The sequence below is a fragment of the Ambystoma mexicanum genome, chromosome 9 (genome assembly GCF_040938575.1).
Source record: "Ambystoma mexicanum isolate Mex_15411 chromosome 9, UKY_AmexF1_1, whole genome shotgun sequence".
Taxonomy (NCBI): domain Eukaryota; kingdom Metazoa; phylum Chordata; class Amphibia; order Caudata; family Ambystomatidae; genus Ambystoma; species Ambystoma mexicanum.
This window is the reverse complement of record NC_090931.1, coordinates 1180320888-1180342517: the sequence shown is the minus strand read 5'-3', so window position 1 is coordinate 1180342517 and position 21630 is coordinate 1180320888. Positions and strand designations below refer to the sequence as shown.

The window sequence follows — 21630 nt, the reverse complement described above, 5'->3', positions numbered from 1 at the left end:
AATGATAAAGTTCTCATACTCCGGGCTTAGTTTCCTTGCTGCAGTAAACATACATTCTGTTTTTGTGTTGTTAAGGGCCATACCATGATTTAACATCCAATGCTGAATGATGGAGTACACCCCATTAACGACCTGAGTGTATTCTTTATAATCCTCTGATAAGGGAATAAGACACTGGGTTCCATCAGCATAATTTCTATATGTTACCCCTTCTGCATGCCAGAATGTTGCTTAGTGTTCCTATGAGTATGCTGTGTAATATATTGATGTGGCTCTTGTGTATGATGTCCCTTTATATGGCCTAGTAATGGTGACATGCCCAGATCGTCCTCTGATATCCCATGGAAAACAACATTGAATGTGCTAAAATGGTATTCTGGACCCTGTACCTAGACATTCTACATCTTAGCTATTTGCTGAGCAGCATTCAAAATATGTTTGATTGGCGTTTAAAAAGAGGCATAAGAAGTCAGAACATGGCATTTCACGAGTCACATAGGTACACACAATATTGCTCATTGATGTGGTGATCTTAGGTGCTGACTGACATAGAACAAACCCACCTTGAGGTCTACAATGTGTGACATGACCAGAGAGTCAACATAAAACTAAAGATTTGTGGTGGTATTCCCACATGCTGAACTTTTGCAGGGGTTTTGAAGTTAGCAGTTAGTCTTTGTTTGTGTTGCTCCAAAACTCTCTGTGGGCCACTGATCCATGTGGGCTCACTACCAGTGGCCAGAGCTAATGACATTCTCTAAGTGTTCTCTTGGAAGAAGAGGAGCAATAGTAAACATCATTTTCATCCCATTCATCATTACACCTTCATAATCATAATCAACACTACCCTCACCATCACTGAATGTATTGGGCTAATGATTGGACGGGAAGGGAGATGCAGTAGATGCGCTAGGCTGAAGAACCTTCTTTTTAAATAGCCCATGACTCTGCTCTCTCTTACCTACTACAGGGAGCTGCATAGTCCACTGTGTGCTTTCATATTCTGTATGTATGTTGTATACTTTGCCGGTGTCGGAATTCAAAGGGAACTTATTTGTCCTTACCTGAGGCTAATAACCAGCACAAAACAATAGAGCCATTCAAATTTCCATGTTTAAGCTCAGTGCCAGAAATCACTACTCAGAATAAGGAAATCAGTAGCCCTTGTCCCCATGATTGTCCCAATCAAAGTTCAATATGCATTGTGATGAACCCAGGGAATTTGTTTCTTTTCTCCTGGGGGCGAGGGGGAGTTTGGGACTAGGGAGGTGAGCCTGCTATGCAATACCCTCTCTAGGGTTGAGGGTAAAAATAATCCCATTGGGATGACCACCACCTCTGTGGACAAGGAATGCCAAGTAAGGATTCCATCCAACCTCGATCTATCTCAAATACCCCGATGTGTGTTAGTTATATGGGAATTGGGCATTGTAAACAGGTATATGCCCTCCTTGATGGCTGTGTTTCTGACTGTTTTTTTTGTGGCAGCCCTGAGGAAGACCAGTACCAATGTAATCTTAATATCCAATCCAATGAGGAGTTTGAATACCGGTATGGATGTACAGAACAGGCAGAAGCTCCTGCACAGGTGGAGCTGCCGCACAGCTTGTGTGATGGGTGGAGACCCCGGCAGCCCTCATAGTGCTGCCAATTGAGAGAAGGCAATAGTTCTGACCAGACAGGGGCTGTGGAAGAACAAAGCAGGAATGAATCAAACAGGATGCACCAGCTTCCTACTCCACCGATGCTGAAGCCCAGAGAAAGGAGAAGCAATGTGGAACAGTGGACCACACGTACCGGAGCAAAGGCAAGGACATGGATCAGAATGGGCCAGAGAGACTGCCTCTACTACAGAGTAACGCTGCTTTAGTAAAGGTAAATGGCAGCATCCGAGGAGTAGGTGGAGAATGATGAGGCTGCAACCAAACCCATGCTTGGCTGAGAGTACAAAAACCCGGCAAGGGGGTGAGAGAAGGAACCACACAAACCAGGATGAGCAGGCCTATAGCCCACATGGGGCTAATGATCTGAATATCCTAGGGTGGGGAGAACAAAGTATTGGGACAAACAGGGTTGAAGAGGCTCATAACCCATAACAGGTTGAGAGTACAACTACCCCAGAAAACAAAGAGAAAATAACTAATCACCAGTGAGCTGAGCACGACCGTAGCCCACCCGGGGCTGAGAAAATGATTACACCATGAGGGGGTGAACGAAAGGAGAAAGCAATAAGCGTTAACAGACTTGGAACCTACCTGATGCTAAGATTGTGAATGAGTGAGGAGGAACAGCTTTGTTGTTTTAGTTATTACCGAGCTACCCAGGTCAAGATATTTCATCCTAGACTAAATAAATCAGAGACTATACAGACTACCTGACAAGACAAGAACTTTAACCAAAGAACCATTGAAAGATATGTTTTTTGTTTGATGGGAGCATTCTACAAAACCAAGAACTATAAGGGATTATCTCTTTGGGTGGGGTTAGGAAACCAGCCATCACAAAAGGGGAGTAACCCTATACTAATCTGAATCTTAGTATATTTCTTTATTTCTTTCTTTCTATAGTAGTATGCTTGAAAGCGTGTTAGCATAGATTTGGACAGAGGATCAAGTTTAATTGTGAGACAGCCTGACGAGCACCCATTTGTTGTTTTCTAACATAGGGAACCCATCATAGAAATAGGGACAAGGGGAGGTTTCCTTAACTCTTTTAACAACATTGAAAATAAACTTGTCCTGTTGTCCTTCTGCTATGTCTGACCTACCACAGTATGAACAGCCTGGATGATTAACAAAACCGTGACAAAAATGTTTATTTTTTTGTGTCAAATGTGGTTAATAACCACCTGGGCTATATTAGCATTTGCATTTCACATACCATATTAGCAGCTTGTCCCAAGGTTTTGGATCTACGACAAATGTGTTTGTTAAGTAACAGGCACATTGAAGAACAATCGTTATAAAATGTCGTCTTCTGACAACTCGATTTGGCAGCACACATGTATTCACACACACACATACACACATCTTTACCTGCATGGAAATCTATACCGACAGCAAAAGAAGCTCCAGATATTGGCATTAAAGCTTCCATTCTGTCACTTGGGTCAAGTGGTATTCCTCTGACACCCTCATGGACTGAATACATAAGGAATGACTCAATGCCTATTAAAAAAAAAAGAAAAACAGTAGCAGCTTTGAATAATAATAATATAAGTGTATAGTACAATACGATGGCTATGCATAGAAGAAAGAGTGATTAAAACCTACATTTCCTTTCAGAAGGGAAACTCAAGTAGGGCTTAGATGAGGCATTTGAAGTGTCATAGCTTCTCAACCTGAACAGCTGTTGTCAAGGTTTAATTGAAATAATATCTAGTCCTTTGTGCAAGTGCAAGAGAATGATTCTGAGGATGATTTGAAAAGCTTATAAATAGTTCAAAGTCAGGACATCAGAAATCAGTCATAATTGATTTATTCAAGATGGATTATAACAATATGCAATTTCTCTTCCCCCAAAGGGAAATACAGTCCTAGGCATGGTATCTAAGGCTCCTTCAATGATGAATAATCCCAAAGCAGGCTCAGTTTGGTCTCACAGAAAATAATCATTTTAGTAACCAAGCCACGTACATGTGGCAGCTAGACCAAGCAACAACATTATTTTGAGAAGAGTTTAGAATACAGAGATGCAAATATTACTACTGCTACTACCGCTGCTAATAATAAAGTATTTCTTCTTCTTCTTCTTCTTTTTCTTCTTCTTCTTCTTCTTCTTCTTCTTCTTCTTCTTCTTCTTCTTCTTCTTCTTCTTCTTCTTCTTCTTCTTCTTCTTATTATTATTATTATTATTTTCATTATTATTATTCTTAACAGCATGTTGAGTATTCAGTTTAATACTGAATATTTTGACTAGCATTCGACCAAAGCTGAATATGAAACACGATAATAATTTTAATTACTAAATCGTGTTCCATATTTGAATACTGCACTATTCAAAGTAAGGAACACACTATTTTAAATATGTGCTCCCTTGTTTAATTTATTTCACTTCATCGTTATCAATATCAAATAATCCCTATTTAAAGCTTACAAGCCAGAAAAGAGGAGAGTAACAGAAAAGCGAGGAGCAAATGTGCAGAAGGATCTTGCATGTGAAAAACCTGTGCTACTCAAAGGGCCATTGTTCAATGAACAAAATGGAAGCTGCAATTTGCAATTGCCCTTGCAAATCATAACACATTCCAATCATGTGTGAGTTGTTAGGAAGCTTAGGTAAAAGGGGTTTTTTGAATCTTCCTTGAAGCTCACATAGAAATGTATAAATGGTTTCTGTATGCTCATCAAGGCATACGTTGAGGGTACTTCTCAGGTAAGTGTTCAAAGAGGGGCCATCCTCCCTGGTAGGCCACACATGATAGAGGGCTAGCCAGGAGAGGCCAATAGGGTTGTATCAGGGGTAACACACATATTAAATCCTAACATGTTATTGAATTTGCCCAAAAACGACATGAACTAAGAAGTCACCTTCCTGTTTAGCAGTCGCTCAATTACACCAAATCTCAATCCACATTCACTTACCACACATATTCTCTACCACACAAAATAATGCAAGGTTCTATGGTGTGTTAAGTTTTAAGTTATGTCATTATTCAACTCTCCAACAGTGAGTGCTCTCTATCTCTGTCCTCATATGAGTTATCATCCCCGACACCTATCCTGTTGGGTAAGAGTGGACTATAATGTTATTTAAGTGTATTCCAAAAGTGCATATTGTTCCAAGAAGCCTATAAGGGTTGGTGTAAATACAGCAACAATGTGCACTGCTTCACATATGCCTTCTTTGCTTAGAAGAGACAGAACATATATTGGGAAGTCTGTGATTTGCTAACATCCACCCTCCTACAGTGTTAGGTTGCCCTCTGCTGTCCAAATGGCAAAGTACACACACTTCAACAACAGCTATCATTTCAACATATGGATGCAATGTATCAGTGTTAGGTTGACCTCTGCTGTCCAGATGGCAAAGTACACACACTTCAACAACAGCTACCATTTCAACATGTGGATGCAATGTATCAGTGTTAGGTTGACCTCTGCTGTCCAGATGGCAAAGTGCACCCACTTAAACAACAGCAGCCATTTCAACAAACAGAATAAGCATGGTTCTCTGTGGTCTCCATCACCTTCCACTTTCGCAAACATTTGAAAGTTTCTTCTTTCCACCCCCACTGCTCTTCAGACAGGGCACATTGGTTCCAGTGTCAGTGCACAGTTCATTACCGGCTCAAAGTTTCAGTCTCTAAAAAATGAAAAGCTTTAGGATGAATGCTTCCTTACAAGCTAAAATTGAAAGCAGGTGCTGTAATTATGTTACTATGCAATCTTATGCCATCACAGGGACCCTGAAATGGAACAAGGTTGACAATTACACGTCTACAAAGACACACAATAGAGGACTGTGTGATCGATGGAACTTAGATACTGTTCTTATACCGCGCATATGTCTCATTCCATCTGATGCATTTAGCCTTTTCAATTACCATTAATAAGTCGCAGGGACTTACACCCCTTCCTGACAGCGATTGGTGGTAATTTCGAAATTAATAAGGGGGACAGAAGTGACCCAATGAATCACCCACCAATATTGACCTTGAAGATATGCTAAAACAGCATATGTTAAGCCAGGAGCAGCTAGTTTCTTGTGAATTGCACAGACATTTTCTCTCAAACCTCCATTTATCTAGCCTTTTGGTACACACTACGATTGAGGGTGTTGCTGTTTTTTTATTTAAAAAGACAAAGCAGTTTCATTTCAATTAGATAGATTGTTAATTACCAGTTGGCTAAAAGACCTTGCATTATTTACGCTTACTGATGGATGTTTCAGTATGGGGGTGGGGCTGAAGTAATGAGTGTCAGGTGCTAAAATCACGTTTAGAATGTTTTCTTGTTTAAAGGAGTTAAAGGTCACTTGGTGGTAGTATCTGCTTTGTATGAACTGTTGTTATTGTTACTTTTATATTTTAAGCTTTACTTTGAGTAACAAAGGGTGTACTTAAAGAGCCCTCCAGCCCTTTTCCTTTGCAGATGGGGATCAGGTGCAAGTGGATCTTGGTCACCTGACCTAAGCACCACCCACCTTCTTAGCCCCGCTTCTTCCTTCCTGCTCTTAACTCTTAGATCAAGGGTGTCTCTCGACTGGGCGTCGATGCGAAGGGCAGATGAAGAAAAAGGCAATTCTGGATCTGTTTCGACTAGGAGGATCCAGGGCCCGAACCCCTGCTCAGACAGCAGATAAGCATGCACCAACATGTGTTTACTCCCTCTGTCCCCACAGGCCACCCCACCCATCTGGTCTCCCCCTGATGTTCCCTTATGCCCCCTCTTCTTGCACAGAGGTGTTGCCTGTTTTGCTTGATTCTCCTACCCTGCTCCCCCTGCACCCGATCCAGCCTACTTCTGCAGGAGTCTGTCCTGATACATTCTGGTTTCACCATCACCATCTTGTGGACAATGCTGGATTTGACTTTTATGGACTTCATTGATTAACGGTGTGTAACCTTTTCTCATGGTGGCCCTGAATCATGTTGTTCCCATCTTCATCTTGTATCCAGGCTTGTAACTTTATGTGTTACTACTGACTTCTGTAATTGTATTTGCTCTCCCCTCTTGCTTCTTTGCTTCTCCACTCTTTTTGACTGCTTACTCTCTGTTCTCTCCTCCCCTCCCTTTTTCCCTTTTTCTATCTCCTCCCCTTACTTTCTTCCATGCACATACTCTATCAGAATTTGTTCTGGACGTACAATGATAGCAACCTCGTCTGTCTTCCCCCCTCTGCTTACTCCCCCCGCACCTCCAGCACTATCTGAAATGTCTTCAGGCATAGTATGATAGTCACTTGTTTTGTTCCTCCCCTCCCGTCTGGCACCCCTCTCCCTCACCTTTTGTTTTCTTTGGCTCTACTAGAAATGTTGTCAGGCCTAGTACAGTAGTTGCCTGTCTGTTTCCATTTCTTTCCTACTCTCCCCCTCCCTTCCTTATCTATGTCTCAGCTCTTGCACTAAAGGAAATGTTGTCAGGTCAAGTATGATAGTTAATTTCACATACTTACTGTTCACTGCCTGTAAGAATGTCATTGTATTTTCCCTTGTTCCTCCCTTACCTTGAAGCGCTTTGAAACACATTGTGTATAGGCGCTACATAAATAAATACTATATATTTCTACACTTTCTGTGATATCACCATCTTAACTTTTGGTATTTACAGTAAACGTTCAGAAAGGCTAGGTTTTAGAAAGATTTGTGTTAGCATGTGTGTGTGTGTGTGTGTGTGTGTGACAAGGAAAAGGCCTTGTTTGATTGACATAACAGAAGGTATTTATTTGTTTAACATTTGTATTGCATGCCAAGCCCTGAGGCATCAGGGCACTGGTTACATGGATTGCATGTATATAGAGAGGGTTACAAAGATACACAAATACAACAAAACAGTTACAGGAATACAGAAGTGTAGATAGAGATACATACAGAGATACTGATACATATGGGGGAATATATGGGTTGGGAGAGAGAGGGGGGTGGTACAGGAATTGCAGCGAATTGGACGTGAGGGCAGAAGCTAGTGTCTAGGTCTCATTAAGCTTTGGTATCCTGAGAAAACAGGAAGGATTTGAGCTGCTTCTGGAAGACCCCATGTGAGGGTTCTGCTCTTAGTTTGTGTGGGAGATTGTTCTAATGTTCTGCAGTGAGGACGGGGAAGCTGGCACTTCGAGCTCTTTTCAGTTTGTTGGGCGGGATGTTTAGGTGGTTGGAGTGGATAAATCGGGTGGGTCTAGAAGATTGGTCTTTTTGTATTTTATTGTGAGAGATATCTAGGAGCTTTGTTGATTATGCATTTATGATTCATGGCTAATATTTTGTAGAGGATACGTTGCCTAATGGGAAGCCAGTGGGCCTATATCCTAGCCTCCGAAATGTGTTCAAGTTTTAGAATATTAAGTGCGGCTCTGAGGATGTTGTTTTGAATTACCTGGAGTGTATTAATGTTTCTTGTGGAGGTGTCTGCAAAGAGAGCATTGCAATAGTCCAGTCTGGACCCTATGAGGGCCCTCGCAATTGTGAGGTAGCTGTCTTGGGACAAGAATGCCCTGGAGGTCTGAATGAGTCGTGTATGCTGCAGAAGAGGCAATAGCGCTGCCCTGTCTGTTCAGTAATTTATTGGCGTCCAGGTATACTCCCAGAGTTTTTGCCACATTAGAAACTGATATGGTGATACGATCAATGTGGAAGGCTTTGTAGTTGTTGTCGAGTTTGTAGAGGCAGGACTGTGATCCTGAGAGGGGGATCTCAGTTTTTCATTGTTTAGGCAGAACATGTTGCGATAGATAGAGTTTAGGGTAGTGGAATTGGTGATGTAGTTGCATGAGATGGATATAAGGATTTGCGTGTTGTCTGCGTAGTTTGGGTATGATATTCCAAGACTGTCTAGGATGTCAAATAATGGTTTTGTGAACATATGATTTTATTTTACATGCTCATCTCCACAGGAGATTGGGGTGGGTGTGGCACAGGCTATGTCAGAGTTCACTCTGAAGGATCTGCTGGACACAAAGGATGAGATCCAGGTGGTGGCTTGTTCTAAAAAGAGTGCCACTGAGGTGAGGTGCTGGCAGAGGATGCCCTGGTCAACTAGGTTGATGGCTGCTAACAGGTCTAGAAGGAGTAGGAGGGAGACCATGCCAGAGTCTTTGGCTTCGTCCATCTGTTTATTTTAGATCCAGGAGAGCTAATCATGTGCCGTATCCTGGTCTAAATCCCAATTGTCTTATGCCCAAAAGGATGTTGGCTTCCAGGAAGTATTGCATTTGGAGGTATGCTACTATTTCCAGTATTTTGAGTAGGAATGGGAATGTGGTGATGGGGCAATAGTTTGTGGGGATGTCGGGATCTAGGGACGTTTTTTTTTTAGCAGAGGGAGGACCTGTGCGTCCTTGAGGTTGGTGGACATCTTGCATGTGGTGAAGGAGGCATTGATCAAGGTACTGATAAAGGGGGCCAGTTCTATGTCACAGTCCTTGATTACGGTAGCGGGTGAATGTCATTTTGGCATCTTGTGGGTTTTAGACATTGGATGATGCTCACAGTTTCTTGGGACGAGACTGACTTAAAGTGAAATGATAGAAATGCAGGCAGAGGTGATGTTGTTTTAGTAGGGGTGGTTGGGGTAAGGGAGTTTATTTTTTGTCAAATCTTTTTCTGAAGGGAGTCCAGTTTGACAGACAGGGCATTTTGAAGGCTACCACACCATGCTTGCCTTTGTTGCAGCTGTCTTTCGGGATGGGTGGTGTTTCTTGTTCATGTAAAACAGCAAACAGTTCTCTTATGGTCAGATCATGTACAAGTTGTGTTGGAGGGGATGGTGATGGGGCAGTTAATTTCTATTTCTACAATCCAGTTGAATATCTGACCCTTAGTGTTGTTGGGGCTGTTAATGCATTGGGATAGTCCAAGTGTAGCTAGAGTGCTGGTAAGGGACGGGGCGTTGCTGTCATTGGTGTTGTTGAATCCCAGGTTCAGGTCGCTGAGGAGAATAATTTGTGAAGGTGGCTTGGTGTTCGAGGCAAGGACTTGTTAGATGTCTTCTTCAAAGGTGAATATTGGCCAGGTGCTCTGTATATTATGTGGGTAGTTAGTGTTGAGGTATGAGAGAGAGTGATTTTGAGGGACAGTACTTCACTGGAGGTGTGCGTGCCACTATTGATCTCGCCAAGACTAGTGAGTCTTTGGCAATCAGGGCTATTCATCCCCCTCTGGAGTGTGATCTGTCTTTTCTGAAAATAGTGTAATTGGGTGGGATGGATAGAGTTAGGGCAGGGCCTGCGGCTGGGTGTAGCCAGATTTCTGATATCGCAAGTAGGTCAAGATTGTGTGTGATGATGAGGTCTGCGATATCTAGTGCATTTGCAGTTAGGCATCTGGCTTTCACTAGTGTTCCCTTAAAAGGGCTGGTGGGTGTTGTGAGTGCTGGTTTGGTTTTACATTTGGTTGTTGGTCTTTGTGTGAAGGTGTTGTGTGTTGCTGTTGGGGCATTGCATGATGAGTCAGGCAGCATTGAGGCAGCACATTGCGTTTCAGGCATCATAGCAGAAAGCACACCATATAGCGTACCAGGATTTTTACCAATGGGGCATAACATGGGGTTACAGGCATCACTGCAAAGAGGGCATCACATAGCGTGTAAGGCATTTATACCAATGAGGCATCACATGCGGTTACAGGCATCCCAGCAGAAAGGGCATCACATAGCGTGTAAGGCATTTATACCAATGGGGCATCGCAGGTGGTTACAAGCATCACAGCAGAAAGGGCATTGCATAGGATATCTGGATTTCTTTTCCAGTGGGGCATCACATGATGTTATAGGCATAATTCCCAGAGGGGCAGTGATGTTATAGGCATCATTCCCAGAGGGGCAGTGATGTTATAGGCATCATTCCCAGAGGGGCATTACATAGCTTATCAGGCATGTTTACCAATGGGGCTTCACAAGGGGTTACAGGCATTACAGACGAAAGGGCATCACATACATATCACATGAAGTTATAGGCATCACTCCCAGAGGGGCATTGCATACAGTATCTGGCATTTGTGTTAATGGGGCATCACATGGAGTTGCAGGCATCACATCAGAATGGACATCACAAGGTGTGTCAGGCATTTTTATCATTGAGGTTGCACATTGGGTTTTAAGCCTTGGTATCATTAGGGCAGCATATGGTCCTAAATGGGTTGGTGTGGTAATGCCTCTGGCAGGAGGTTTAAATGTTATAAAGGCTGTCCGATTGCTGTTTCAGAATTCCTTGTACAGTTTATTCTTCTTGGAGTTCAGTTTTGAGGGATGGATCTGGTGTCTGGAATTTGTGATAGCTGCAGTTCTTCTGCGGGCTTGGAGGTGGGATTTTCTTAACCAGCATGGTGGTGGTTTGGGCGTGGAGTAGTTGTTTTTTGCTTGGGGAAGCTGCACCAGTATAGGGTTCAGGATGTGTAAGTGGGCTAGGGGTGGGGGGTGTGAGGTCGGGTGAGACCCAGTTGTGCTTCTCACATGATGTTGCAGGCATTTTGGGTGCAATGTAGTCGAATAGGGTAGTGGTTAAAACCTAAAGGGCTCCATGGAGGTGGAGTCTGGTAGGGTGTTCTTCATTGTAAGGCGAATGGTTTGGGTGATTTGATGTAAGAGAATGTAAATTGTGGCATGTAGGTGGCCAAACATGGCCGGACAGGGCAGGACAGGCATTCATTAGCCTTTCCTTTCGACCTTTCCTGGAGGATGCCAGCTTTGCCAGCCAGCTACTCTGCTACAGGCTGATGTGATCTGGTGGCAGCCCTTAAGTGGCAGAAGGTAAGGATTTCCAGAGTTTGTTGTCCTAGACCAAGAAAGAGCGACCACCTGAACTCTCCCTCCTGTAACCTGCAATCTTCTATCTGACCCTAATCTAAGAGTGCAATGTTGCATAGGTTTTGAGCTTCGTTGCAAGATCAGTTGCCATGGGGTACTGGATGTTTTTAAAGAGCAGGTACATACTTTTGAAATGTCGACCAGTGTAAAGATTGAATTGCCTGGGAGTTGTGCTCATACTTCTTGAACTTCATTAAGAGTCTTGCTGCCACGTTTTGTACATTTTGTAGCCTGGAAATAGCACAGTCTGGTAGGCCCAGATAAATAGCATTATTAGAATCCTGAAGTGGTTTCATTAGTTTCCTGCTGATAAAATAACATGATTGTGTGACTGTTGTGACTTGTGAATTCAGTGTTAAATGCTTGTTGATAACGATACCCAGGTTCTTGACCTCTGATGAAAGAGATCCCTTGTGCAGGCTTTTGCCTTTGCAACAGTTCCGACAACACATGAATCAGCTACACTAAAGCTTCACTAAAGAAACAGATAGGGCTCGTATTGCAGATACTGACACCTCTCCCAGGAGAGGAGGCTGCAAGGTGTAGGGTTAAAGCTGGAAACAGGCACACCTCAAGAGAGGAAGTTGCAGGAGAAATATTTGAATGACCAAAACTATCATGGAAACCGTCCTAAGAAGGCAGGAGGCCAGACACCTCTGACAGAAGACGTAAGATATGTTTGATATATCTGTACACCACGTCCTATTAAACCTGTGTTACCTCCTGCATATCAAATACTCTGAGTATGACACTCCAGGCGACTGACAATGTGTAACTGGGACAAGGATTGGCCTTTAACATCAGGCTTGACAACAGACCAATCCTTTGTGGAGGCAAATCTTCTCAAAGTCCCATGCATAGATTAAAGAAAAGATTCTGTCGAGAGTTGGCAGTTCTTTCCTCAACTGGCTTTGAGTGAAAAGAGATTCTACTGCTGGAAGAAAACCTGCCCGACACTGAAAATTGCTTGTACTCATGGAGCACGACCGTAGGCAGCTCTAAGACCTGAAAGTACCTTTGACGTTTTTCCTTGGACTGGGAAAAACAAATAAGGGCTTTTAATCACACCTACCTATCTCCATTTACTTTAACGATTTATATCATTTGTTTATGCGACTAGGAATGGATGTCCCCAGACTGGGAACAAAATGGTTCCCAGCGTTACTGTATGCAGTTCTAATTGCCTTTATTCCCAATACACTACCCAAATGTATTTCTTTTCATGATGGAATTGGATCTGGAAGTTAATGCTTCCAAATCTGCCATACTGGTGTGGCACAGACCGTGGACACAATTTAAGCTGGCTCTTTTCCTTCCAATGGTGCTAGAATCCCACTTGTGAAATAATTTGATTATTTGGGAATGTCTTTTAAAAGTACAATAACTGCGGCGAGCTACTGCAAGAAGGTTACCACCAGAATGAAATAGGCTATTGGTGGTGTTTTTGATTTTCCAAAATGTGTAGGTTGCAACCACTGGACATGATGACAAAGGTATACAAAAAAAAAATGTGTGTCAGTTGTCAACTATTGGGATTCTTTGTGGTGGTGGTTAAGGTCTTTAACTGCTATATAGATCTCGGAAAATCATTTTTTTTTTTTAAGATTCTTGTTCTACCAAATTCTGCATCAAATGTTGCAGTACATCAAGAGTTCGGGATGAACTTTATCGAGGATGACCTATTTCTGCAAACAGGTATTTTATTGGTTATGAATCTGGAACAATCCATAGCAACATAAATGGGCCTCATTACAAATCGCCCTGTATGGAAACCGTTGTTTCCAATGCCGGGCGATCACAACTCCTGCAGGCGGGAGATGATGTTCCCGCCAGGTCTGACCGCCAGGCCTGCAGGCGGACGAGGAAACACCGGCAGCATTATGAGATGCTGCCGGTGTTTCCATGATCCCCATTCCCATTGAGTCCCATAGGACTCAATGGGAATGGGGATTAACACCATTCAGCCTCCGTAATTCCCGGGAAACCGGGGTTGTAATGGCCCGGTAATTCTGGGAATCACAGAGGTGGAATGGTAATACGAGTCCGGCGGTAACCAGGCAGTTTTACCACTGCGATTACCGCCGGACTCGTAATGAGGCCCATTGTCTATCCCCTGGATGCGACATGTTCAACCACCCCTGCCAAGCGCAATGCGCAAAAGCACTTTAGTACACTGGATCTATTTAACCATCTGGTGGTATCTAATTTAAAAGGACAATTAGTGTCAAATTTAAATGAAATACAGGAAGTGAGAATACTGGATAACCTTTTAATCTGAAGCATTTGGCCATCTCTTCAAATTCTATGCAGCATTGCTTAACTTGGTCTAATCACCACGACTATTGCACAATGTATACCAGAGCCAAATATAACTGTCTATTACTCAGAGCAATAGAAGCTGTTTGGACAAGTGGTTTGGAGGGTTATATCTGTCTACTATTTGGGGCTCCTAAGGAGGACCTCTTAGATTTTGTATTTTCATGCATGGTATATGACCACATTAGAGCAGCTGCATGTGTCCCTCTATTTATACCCAAGAGGTTTGATCAATGTTGGGTTGCACAATTGTATGTACTAATGGTGGATTCCCCTCTGTTGGGATAGACCATGCTAACATTTCTTAAGCGTGCCATGAAGTGCAGGGAAATGTTATGGTTTTATGCAATGACATTCTCTTTTTACTCAACTGTTAATCTTATTGGATGTTTCTATGGACTATTCTTGTGTCATTGTTCTATCACTTGTGATAATTTCTTGTTGGTTGCCTGGATTTTTCTTTTTTTTTTAATCTGAATAAACAAGTTACTGACTGACTTGCTGGTATTATATTTTGGTCTACTCTTCATCTACAGGGCCATCATCGTCAACTCCTCAAGCTATCTTTATGAGAAGTTCATCATCTATTGAGGCCTTTGATCTACCATAAGCATGGACATGTGCAGACTTAGACTCCACTGATGCAGGAAGCAAAGAACCAGGAGACAGGCATTCCATGTCATCACCCCCAGACTCTGGAACCTCCACTACATCAACATCAGACTACCCCCTTCGTTTTTAAGTTTCATGAAAGTGCTCAAGACTCCTCTATTCTCTAAAATGGCTCAGCGGATTCAGCGTTCATTGCTGTGATCCATGTTTGATATGCATTTCACTTGTTGAAATCCCAGCAAGGTTGACATAACATCTCATCCTTCCGAGGTCAATAAAGTGAGTTTCATTTTGTATTGGGTAATACTGTTTGTAAAAATGTGCTCTGTAAAGTGCTTTGGGTCAAATTATTATTATTCAAACAACAGCTGCTTCTTAACACCTACTTCCACACCCCTTCCTCTCCCCAACTAACATGAGACTGAGCAATCTGTGTTCCTCTCTTTCCTCCTCTGATTACTAATAGATCTGGTTACTACTGTTCGCTTTCTTCTTTCCTATTTCTGCTTGCTTTCTTTGATTCCTTGCCATCTTCTTCACTCACTGTGCACTTACTTTTATGACTTATAAAGTGCACTGTTTTTTTCACAAAGCTACGTGTGCTGCTAATAATAATAATAATAATAATAATAATAATAATAATAATAATAATAATAATAATAATAATAGTCATAATCGATCATTCGTTTCTTTCCATATCCTTTTTAACATGCCTTTTCTCCTCCTATCTCATTACCCATAGTGTAGTATCTGCTATCTTTGAATATTCTTTGCATTATTATACCCGCATAATTTACTTTTAGTATTTTCTGGTTAGTCAATAATGTACATTGTGTTTACGATTAATGGCAATGTATTTATATAGAACCTTGATCGGGAATTAATTCCATTATTTTGGACAGTTATACTTCACTGTTTGTGTTGCTACTGAACACATTCACACTCCTCTTGAAAGTATAGCCTTCCATCTGCCGACTTTACCACAAAAGGCAAAGGAGGTATATCTCCTAACTGTGTCTGCTTTACCTTTCTGATTGTGTTGGCTGTTGGATTGAAGAAAGGTGAGGGTTGAGTGGGTGCTTTAGCCTCTGCTCATCCTTGTACTCAAGCAGGGCAGAAGGAAATGTGTCCAACATACCTTGACAGATGTTTGCGTATGCAACATTCTAACAGTCTTTTTGTGACCTTTTGCGGAGTGAGTCCTAGTGGAAAGTCTTCTGTGCCAACCATTAAAAGGTGGATTATAGAGACAATTTCCATGGCCTATTCACTTGATGAGACAACATCTCCTCCAAAGATCCAGGGGCGATCAACAAGGATTATGGTCGCCATTGCGCTGAGGCTGAAGTGGTCACACCCAGGACATTTTGTAGAGCTGCAACATGAGCAGATCTCAAAAAATTAATTAAGTACTATAGACTTATTTTGCACTCCTAGAGGTCTGGAAGTTTTGACATTGGGGTTTTGAGCGCTGGCCTCCATTGAACTACACTTGGTATCAGACACAATACAATGGTGTTGGGTAGTGTGCAGGGCATCTGATTGTTCAGTGTATTTAGTTTTTGATGGACGATTCTTAAGGTGTTGACATTTCTCCTATAAGTACTAGGATGGAATTGTATTGTATTGTTTATTTATATAGTGACTATACACATGAAAGTGTTTCAAAGCGCTCATGGAGAGTGGGAGCAGGGGGAAAACAACAGTCATTCAGAGCCCTTGACATTCTTAGATGATAATAGTCTGCACAGGCAAAGTAAGTCTGTAAAATACATTTAACAATTGAGACACAGCAAATAGGCTTAGCAGCGATTTTTCAGTTTTACCAGTGCAATTAAGGGGAGATGACAAGGGAGAAAAGGCAGACCATCATTAGACATGTTGCATGTGAATTGTGCAAGCGCATAAAAGGTCACAGGAAGGGGGAGGTCCAAGTGAACCCAGTCGGCGGAGAGCGGGGTAAGTGCAGAGAGAGCACATCTCTTGGGTTATTCGAAGTGTAGTGAAGGTGGGTGGGAGTAGAGCCATGAGGCAAGTGTGAGAGAGGACTAGCAGGGTTGGTCAGGACCGATAAGACTCTGAGATAAACTAGGCACCCAGGCGGCCAGTCAGGAAGCTGTAAGGAAGAGGAGGGAGAGATGTAGAACGCAGAGGGCTAGGTTAGCAGGGTAGAAGGAGAACGAAGGAAGAGGAGAAGAGGAAGGTCTTGAGGAGCTTTTGGAATTTAAGAAGGTCAGACACAAGACAGAGGGTGGCAAAAAAGCTATTCCAGAGGGAGGCACATGCTGAGGAAAAGGCTCTCCCTCCAAATCTCTGCTTGGAGAACCTGCTCACTTGCCGAAGGTTGGCGGTAGATGAGTGGAGGGCTCATGAAGGACAGCATTTAGGAAGGCAGCATTGCAGGTAGGTAGGTCTCAGGCCAAAGAAGGCCTTGTGCACAATCCAGATGGTCTTGAACTTGATTCCTGCAACCACGGTGGGCCAATGTAGAGATGTCAGCACCAGAGAGATGCAGACCCTGGGCTTGAGGCTACAGATAAGTCTTGCAGTTCTGTGCTGGATGTGTTGCAGAGGGCGCATGGCAAAAGAAGTGAGGTTGAGGAAGAGGCTGTTGCAATAGTTCAGTCTAGCGAGAACCAAGGCTCTGGAGACCGTGAGCCACTGGGGAAAAGTGAGAAAAGGAAGAGTACCTCTGAGGAGGTTTAGCTCATAGTTAAGACTTTTTAGAGATGTCAGAGATGTGAGAGGAGAATGAGAGAATGGAGTCGAAGATAACCGCAAGGTTTTTTGCCTCGCAGGTGGGTGCAGGTGCAGGGCCAAGGGAGGCCGGCCAGAGTGAAAGTGTGACTGCGGGAGCAGGGGTCCCAATGAGAACAATCTCAGTCTTACTGGCACTGAGGCAGAGGTTGTTTAGCAGCACACCATGACTGAATAGTGGCAGACAGTCAGATATGAGTGAGGAAGAGGCAGCTGAGGGTAGCCTGAAAGATAGTTGTCTGTCATCCATGTAAGACTGGAAGTTTATCGGTGAAAGTGGCAATCGCACGTGCCAAGGCAGCCATATAGATGTTCAAGAACCATAGGGAGAGGTTAGATCTCTGGGGAATGCCACAGTTTGAGAGAGCAATAGTCGGGAGAAAGACTCTGAGTTCCACCTGGGATGGGCGTTCGGAGAGAAAGGAGATTAACCACACCAGAGCCTGACCTGTGGTTCTCAGGGTGTCACAGAGACGTGTGATCAGGATGTTGTGGTTAACCATGTTGAAGGCAGAGGAGAGATCAGAATAATGAGGGCAGAGGGAGTGTCAAGATTTGAGAGCAGGTCTTCACAGGTGTTCAGAAGAGCAGTTTCCGTGCCTCCGGAGGCTCTAAAACCAGGCTGATGGTCATGGAAGCAGCCCATAGATTCAGTGTAGAGGGTCAGCTGAGTGGTGGCCAACTTCTCCAGGAGCTGCCCAAGAAGGGCGTGATGGAGCTAGGGTGGTAGTTTGCCAGAATGGGGGGGTCAGCAGAGGGTTACTTGAGCAGAGGGTGCACAAGTGAGTGCTTAAGGTCAGTTGATAAAACTTCAGTTTAAAAGGAGAGATTGTAGAGATCGGCCAAGTCTGGGGTGAGGGTGTCCATATGGTCCTTAATGGTTTTAGAGGGGCAGCGGTCCATCTGTTTGGATGAGGCCTTCATAGGCCAGACTTGTCTGGTGACTAATTCAGTTGAGATATGTGAGATCGAGGAGAGGGTAAGAAGGGGGGCAAGGGAGGCTCTGGTGTTGGTGTATGATGTGGGGTAGAAGAGAGAGAGGACAGGATGCCTTGAGTTTTTGTGATGAAGTGTGCAGCCATGGACGAGCAAAGGTCCTGGGTGGATGTGACAGAAGAAGAGGCTGCTGCAGGATTGGCCAGTTCCTTGCAGACCTTGAAAAGCTCTACAGTGTTGTTTGATGTTGTGGAGATGCCGGCTTGAATGTAGACTCTTCTTGGAATTGATGCAGAGTCGATATTTATTCTGCAGGAGGCTGCAGGCTAGTTTGTCAGTGGTCTGCCCGATGAGTTCCATTTCCGATCAGCTGACCTACATTTGCGTTTAAGGGCAGCCAGATTGGAGTCATACCAAGAGTTACACTTTTTGGAAGGCTTCAAGTGGACCCTCATGGCAGGGGCAAGAGTGTCAAGAGTGTTGGAGATAAAGAGGTTGAGGTTAGCAAGGGTTGAGGCCACTTTTTTCATGGGTTTGGTGACTTTGAAGCCGAGTGGAGGTGCTTGGTGTGTTACTGCGAGAGGAGAGTGTCAGGTATGTTGAGAGAATAGAGTGGTCGGTCCAAGAGAGAGAGGTAGTGAGAGGGGTAGAGAGAGGGATGTCAGTAAAGATGAGAACATCCAAGGTGTGGCTGAGGAAGAGGGATGTGGAGGTAATGTTCAGATTACTTATTGTCAATCTTCATTACTCATATGCCTACTCTAATTCCCCAAGTACTTGTGATCCCCTCCTCTCCTGCCCCACCTACTTGGAATGGGCCATTGGAGTGGTGATAAACTACTGGTGGGCATTCAGGAAACAAATGATACAAATAGAATAGAGGTTACGAGAATAGAATAGACAATGGTTCACCTCATAGCTAGGTACTTTGATGAGCTAGATCAGGACTAGGAGTAATGAAAGTGAATTAAAATGAGGAACCTTTTCAGTGGACACTTATGAAGTTAGACCTCAGCGCCCTTATTAGAGCAATAGATTTGTTCCATGTGCTGGGTAACAACAGAGAAGTGTTCGCTCCTCTACTCCGTTTTCAATGGAAACATAATTAGTTGACGTTACACCTCTTGCATTCATGTGCCATACTTCCAAATAAGATATCTCCGCTCAGTCGGTTTGTAATTTATGAAGTGCTATATTTATGTGTACGGGGGCCATTTAACGATGACACGTGTTTCGACGGTCATTTACTAAGATCTTTGGAAGACAATACAGAATGACACATGCATGAAACTTTACATGAACTACAAATACGACAAACTAATCTCACATCAAAGGAAATGAGAATCGAATCTAAATTCACACCCCAACTGATGCCAGAAAACCTAATAGATGCCTTTTATAAATCAGTGACCAAAGATTTAAATGAGGATTTTGATGCAAAAAACAAAAAGAAGAATACATCTAAAAGCAAATACAAATTTGACAATGTGTTGCAAACAGAAAGAAAAGAACTTCAAGATCTACAACACGATTCCAATTTGACCATTAAGGCAGCTGATAAAGGTGGAAAAATAGTAATTATGAATCGGGAAGATTACATAACAATGGCTCAAAATCATCTCACAATACCTCAATGCTATGTGAAATTACCATCAAATCCGAAAGTGGAAATCGTTAAGGAACCTAGAGAACCAATTTCAGACTGGCACCGTAAAGGACTTCTAACAGATGAAGAGAAACAAGCACTGGAAATCAAACATCCCATACTACCAACAATATACTTTCTACCTAAAGTTCACAAAACCTTTCACTCTATTCCAGAAGGGAGACCTATATTGAGTGGAATGGGCTGGGCCACTGTCAATATGGCAGAGTACATTGATCATATTCTCAGACTCAGAGTCAACATAACCAAATAATTTCTTAAGGACACAACAGCGATTATTAACAAACTAATAGAAGTTGAATGGCAACCAGGACACATCTTGGCCACATGGGACTTACCGGAAGGCAACAGAGGCTAATTCGACCCTGTTTGCGACAAGTTGCCATTACAACGCAGTAATTAGAAACATCCCTAAAGGTGAGTTCATACGAGCTCGAAGGAACTGTTCGGCAAAAGTACCTTTGATGCAGAATGCAAATTGCTTTCAAATTGTTTTTTGGCCAGGGGATATGTTAGAAAAACAATTCCAAAAGCACGGGAACAAGCAAACAAGATAAATAGAGAAAGCACACTTATGAGGAGGAAACAAACCAGTGGGCAGCCCGAAAGAATAAGATTCATCACAACATACTGTGCTAACAATGCCACGTTGAGAAGAATTTTGAAAAAGAATTGGGACCTTTTGAAACTAGATCCTCATATTAAAGATTTTATTGAAGATAGTCCAACAGTAACATTTAAAAGAGCAAAAAACTTTGAAGAATATTTTGAGTCCATCAATGTTACCAGAAGTAAAACGTGTGGAAAATATCACATGGCTACCACAGTTACCCAAAGGATATAAGAAATGTGGCTCATGTTCTATGTGCCAATATGCAAGGGAGAATACAGAAGTGTTTGACTCATTTGGCACCAAACATACCATTACAGACTTCATAAACTGCAAAACAAGATTTGTGATTTATGCAATAATCTGCGAGTGCAAAAAAATATATATTGGAAGTACTATTCGAGAGATGCGCATAAGAATCAGGGAACATATGTCCAGTATTGGAAGTCAGAATGCCAATTTACCGCTAGCATCCCACTGGCAAAAAAATCACCAACTAAGTAGCAAACAAGACATCAGATTTTTGGGCCTAAAGAAAGTGACCCTGGGACCCAGAGGAGGGGACCAAGAATTGAAACGGAGACAAGAGGAATCAAAATTAATTTGCCGATTTCGGACAGTGAAAAGAGGTCTTAATTCGGACAATGAAATGTCCTCTTTCTTATGAAATTAGGACATGCTCCAATGCACATAAAGAAAGTAATGTAGAGCATTGACAATAGTGTTAATTATGTGATTGTAACTTTTTTGAAGCACTTTGAAGTATGCATCTACCTCTTTCATGAATTTAGAAGCACATTTAGAAAAATGTACCTGGCATATTGAAAAAGAATGAGCATGCACCCTGAAAAACCATAAATTAAATTCTAAATTAGCTTTGCCACTACATCCGTTTTTTTGTTGTTGTAAGTAATCACACTAAAAGTCGAGTTGGACCGTTAGTCTGTATTTTGTGGCTTCTTTATTTTAAGAATAAATTAGGGAATTAGGAATATAAAAGTAGGAGAACAGCGTTTACATAATTCTTAAAATATTACGTTTTTAGAGTTTGTCCCTTTTTACATGTACCATAATTGGTACTGGATTGGTAACACAAATGTAATGCCATTTAGTCCATGAATCGAAATGAATAGCGACAGGTACAACTCAATGAATAGGGTTGACTCAATGTTACTAATTACTTACAAGTAACATTTGCCCAAAAGATGGCGTCGATAATGGACTGATACGGTCATCCCGGTAACAGTAACCACAACAATATAGTCCTCCATTTT

At 42.6% G+C, this 21630-nt stretch overlaps 1 protein-coding gene across 3 annotated transcripts in view; it reads right to left on the bottom strand.

The window, feature by feature from the left end:
- Window positions 1–21630, bottom strand: part of LRP1B (LDL receptor related protein 1B) — a 4835697-nt gene that overhangs the window by 1554058 nt on the left and 3260009 nt on the right. For all 3 annotated transcript variants that reach the window (XM_069616528.1, XM_069616527.1, XM_069616526.1), the window contains exon 35: window positions 3036–3167. In XM_069616528.1, coding sequence (XP_069472629.1) covers window positions 3036–3167 — 132 coding nt within the window. The remainder of the gene's footprint in view (window positions 1–3035; window positions 3168–21630) is intronic.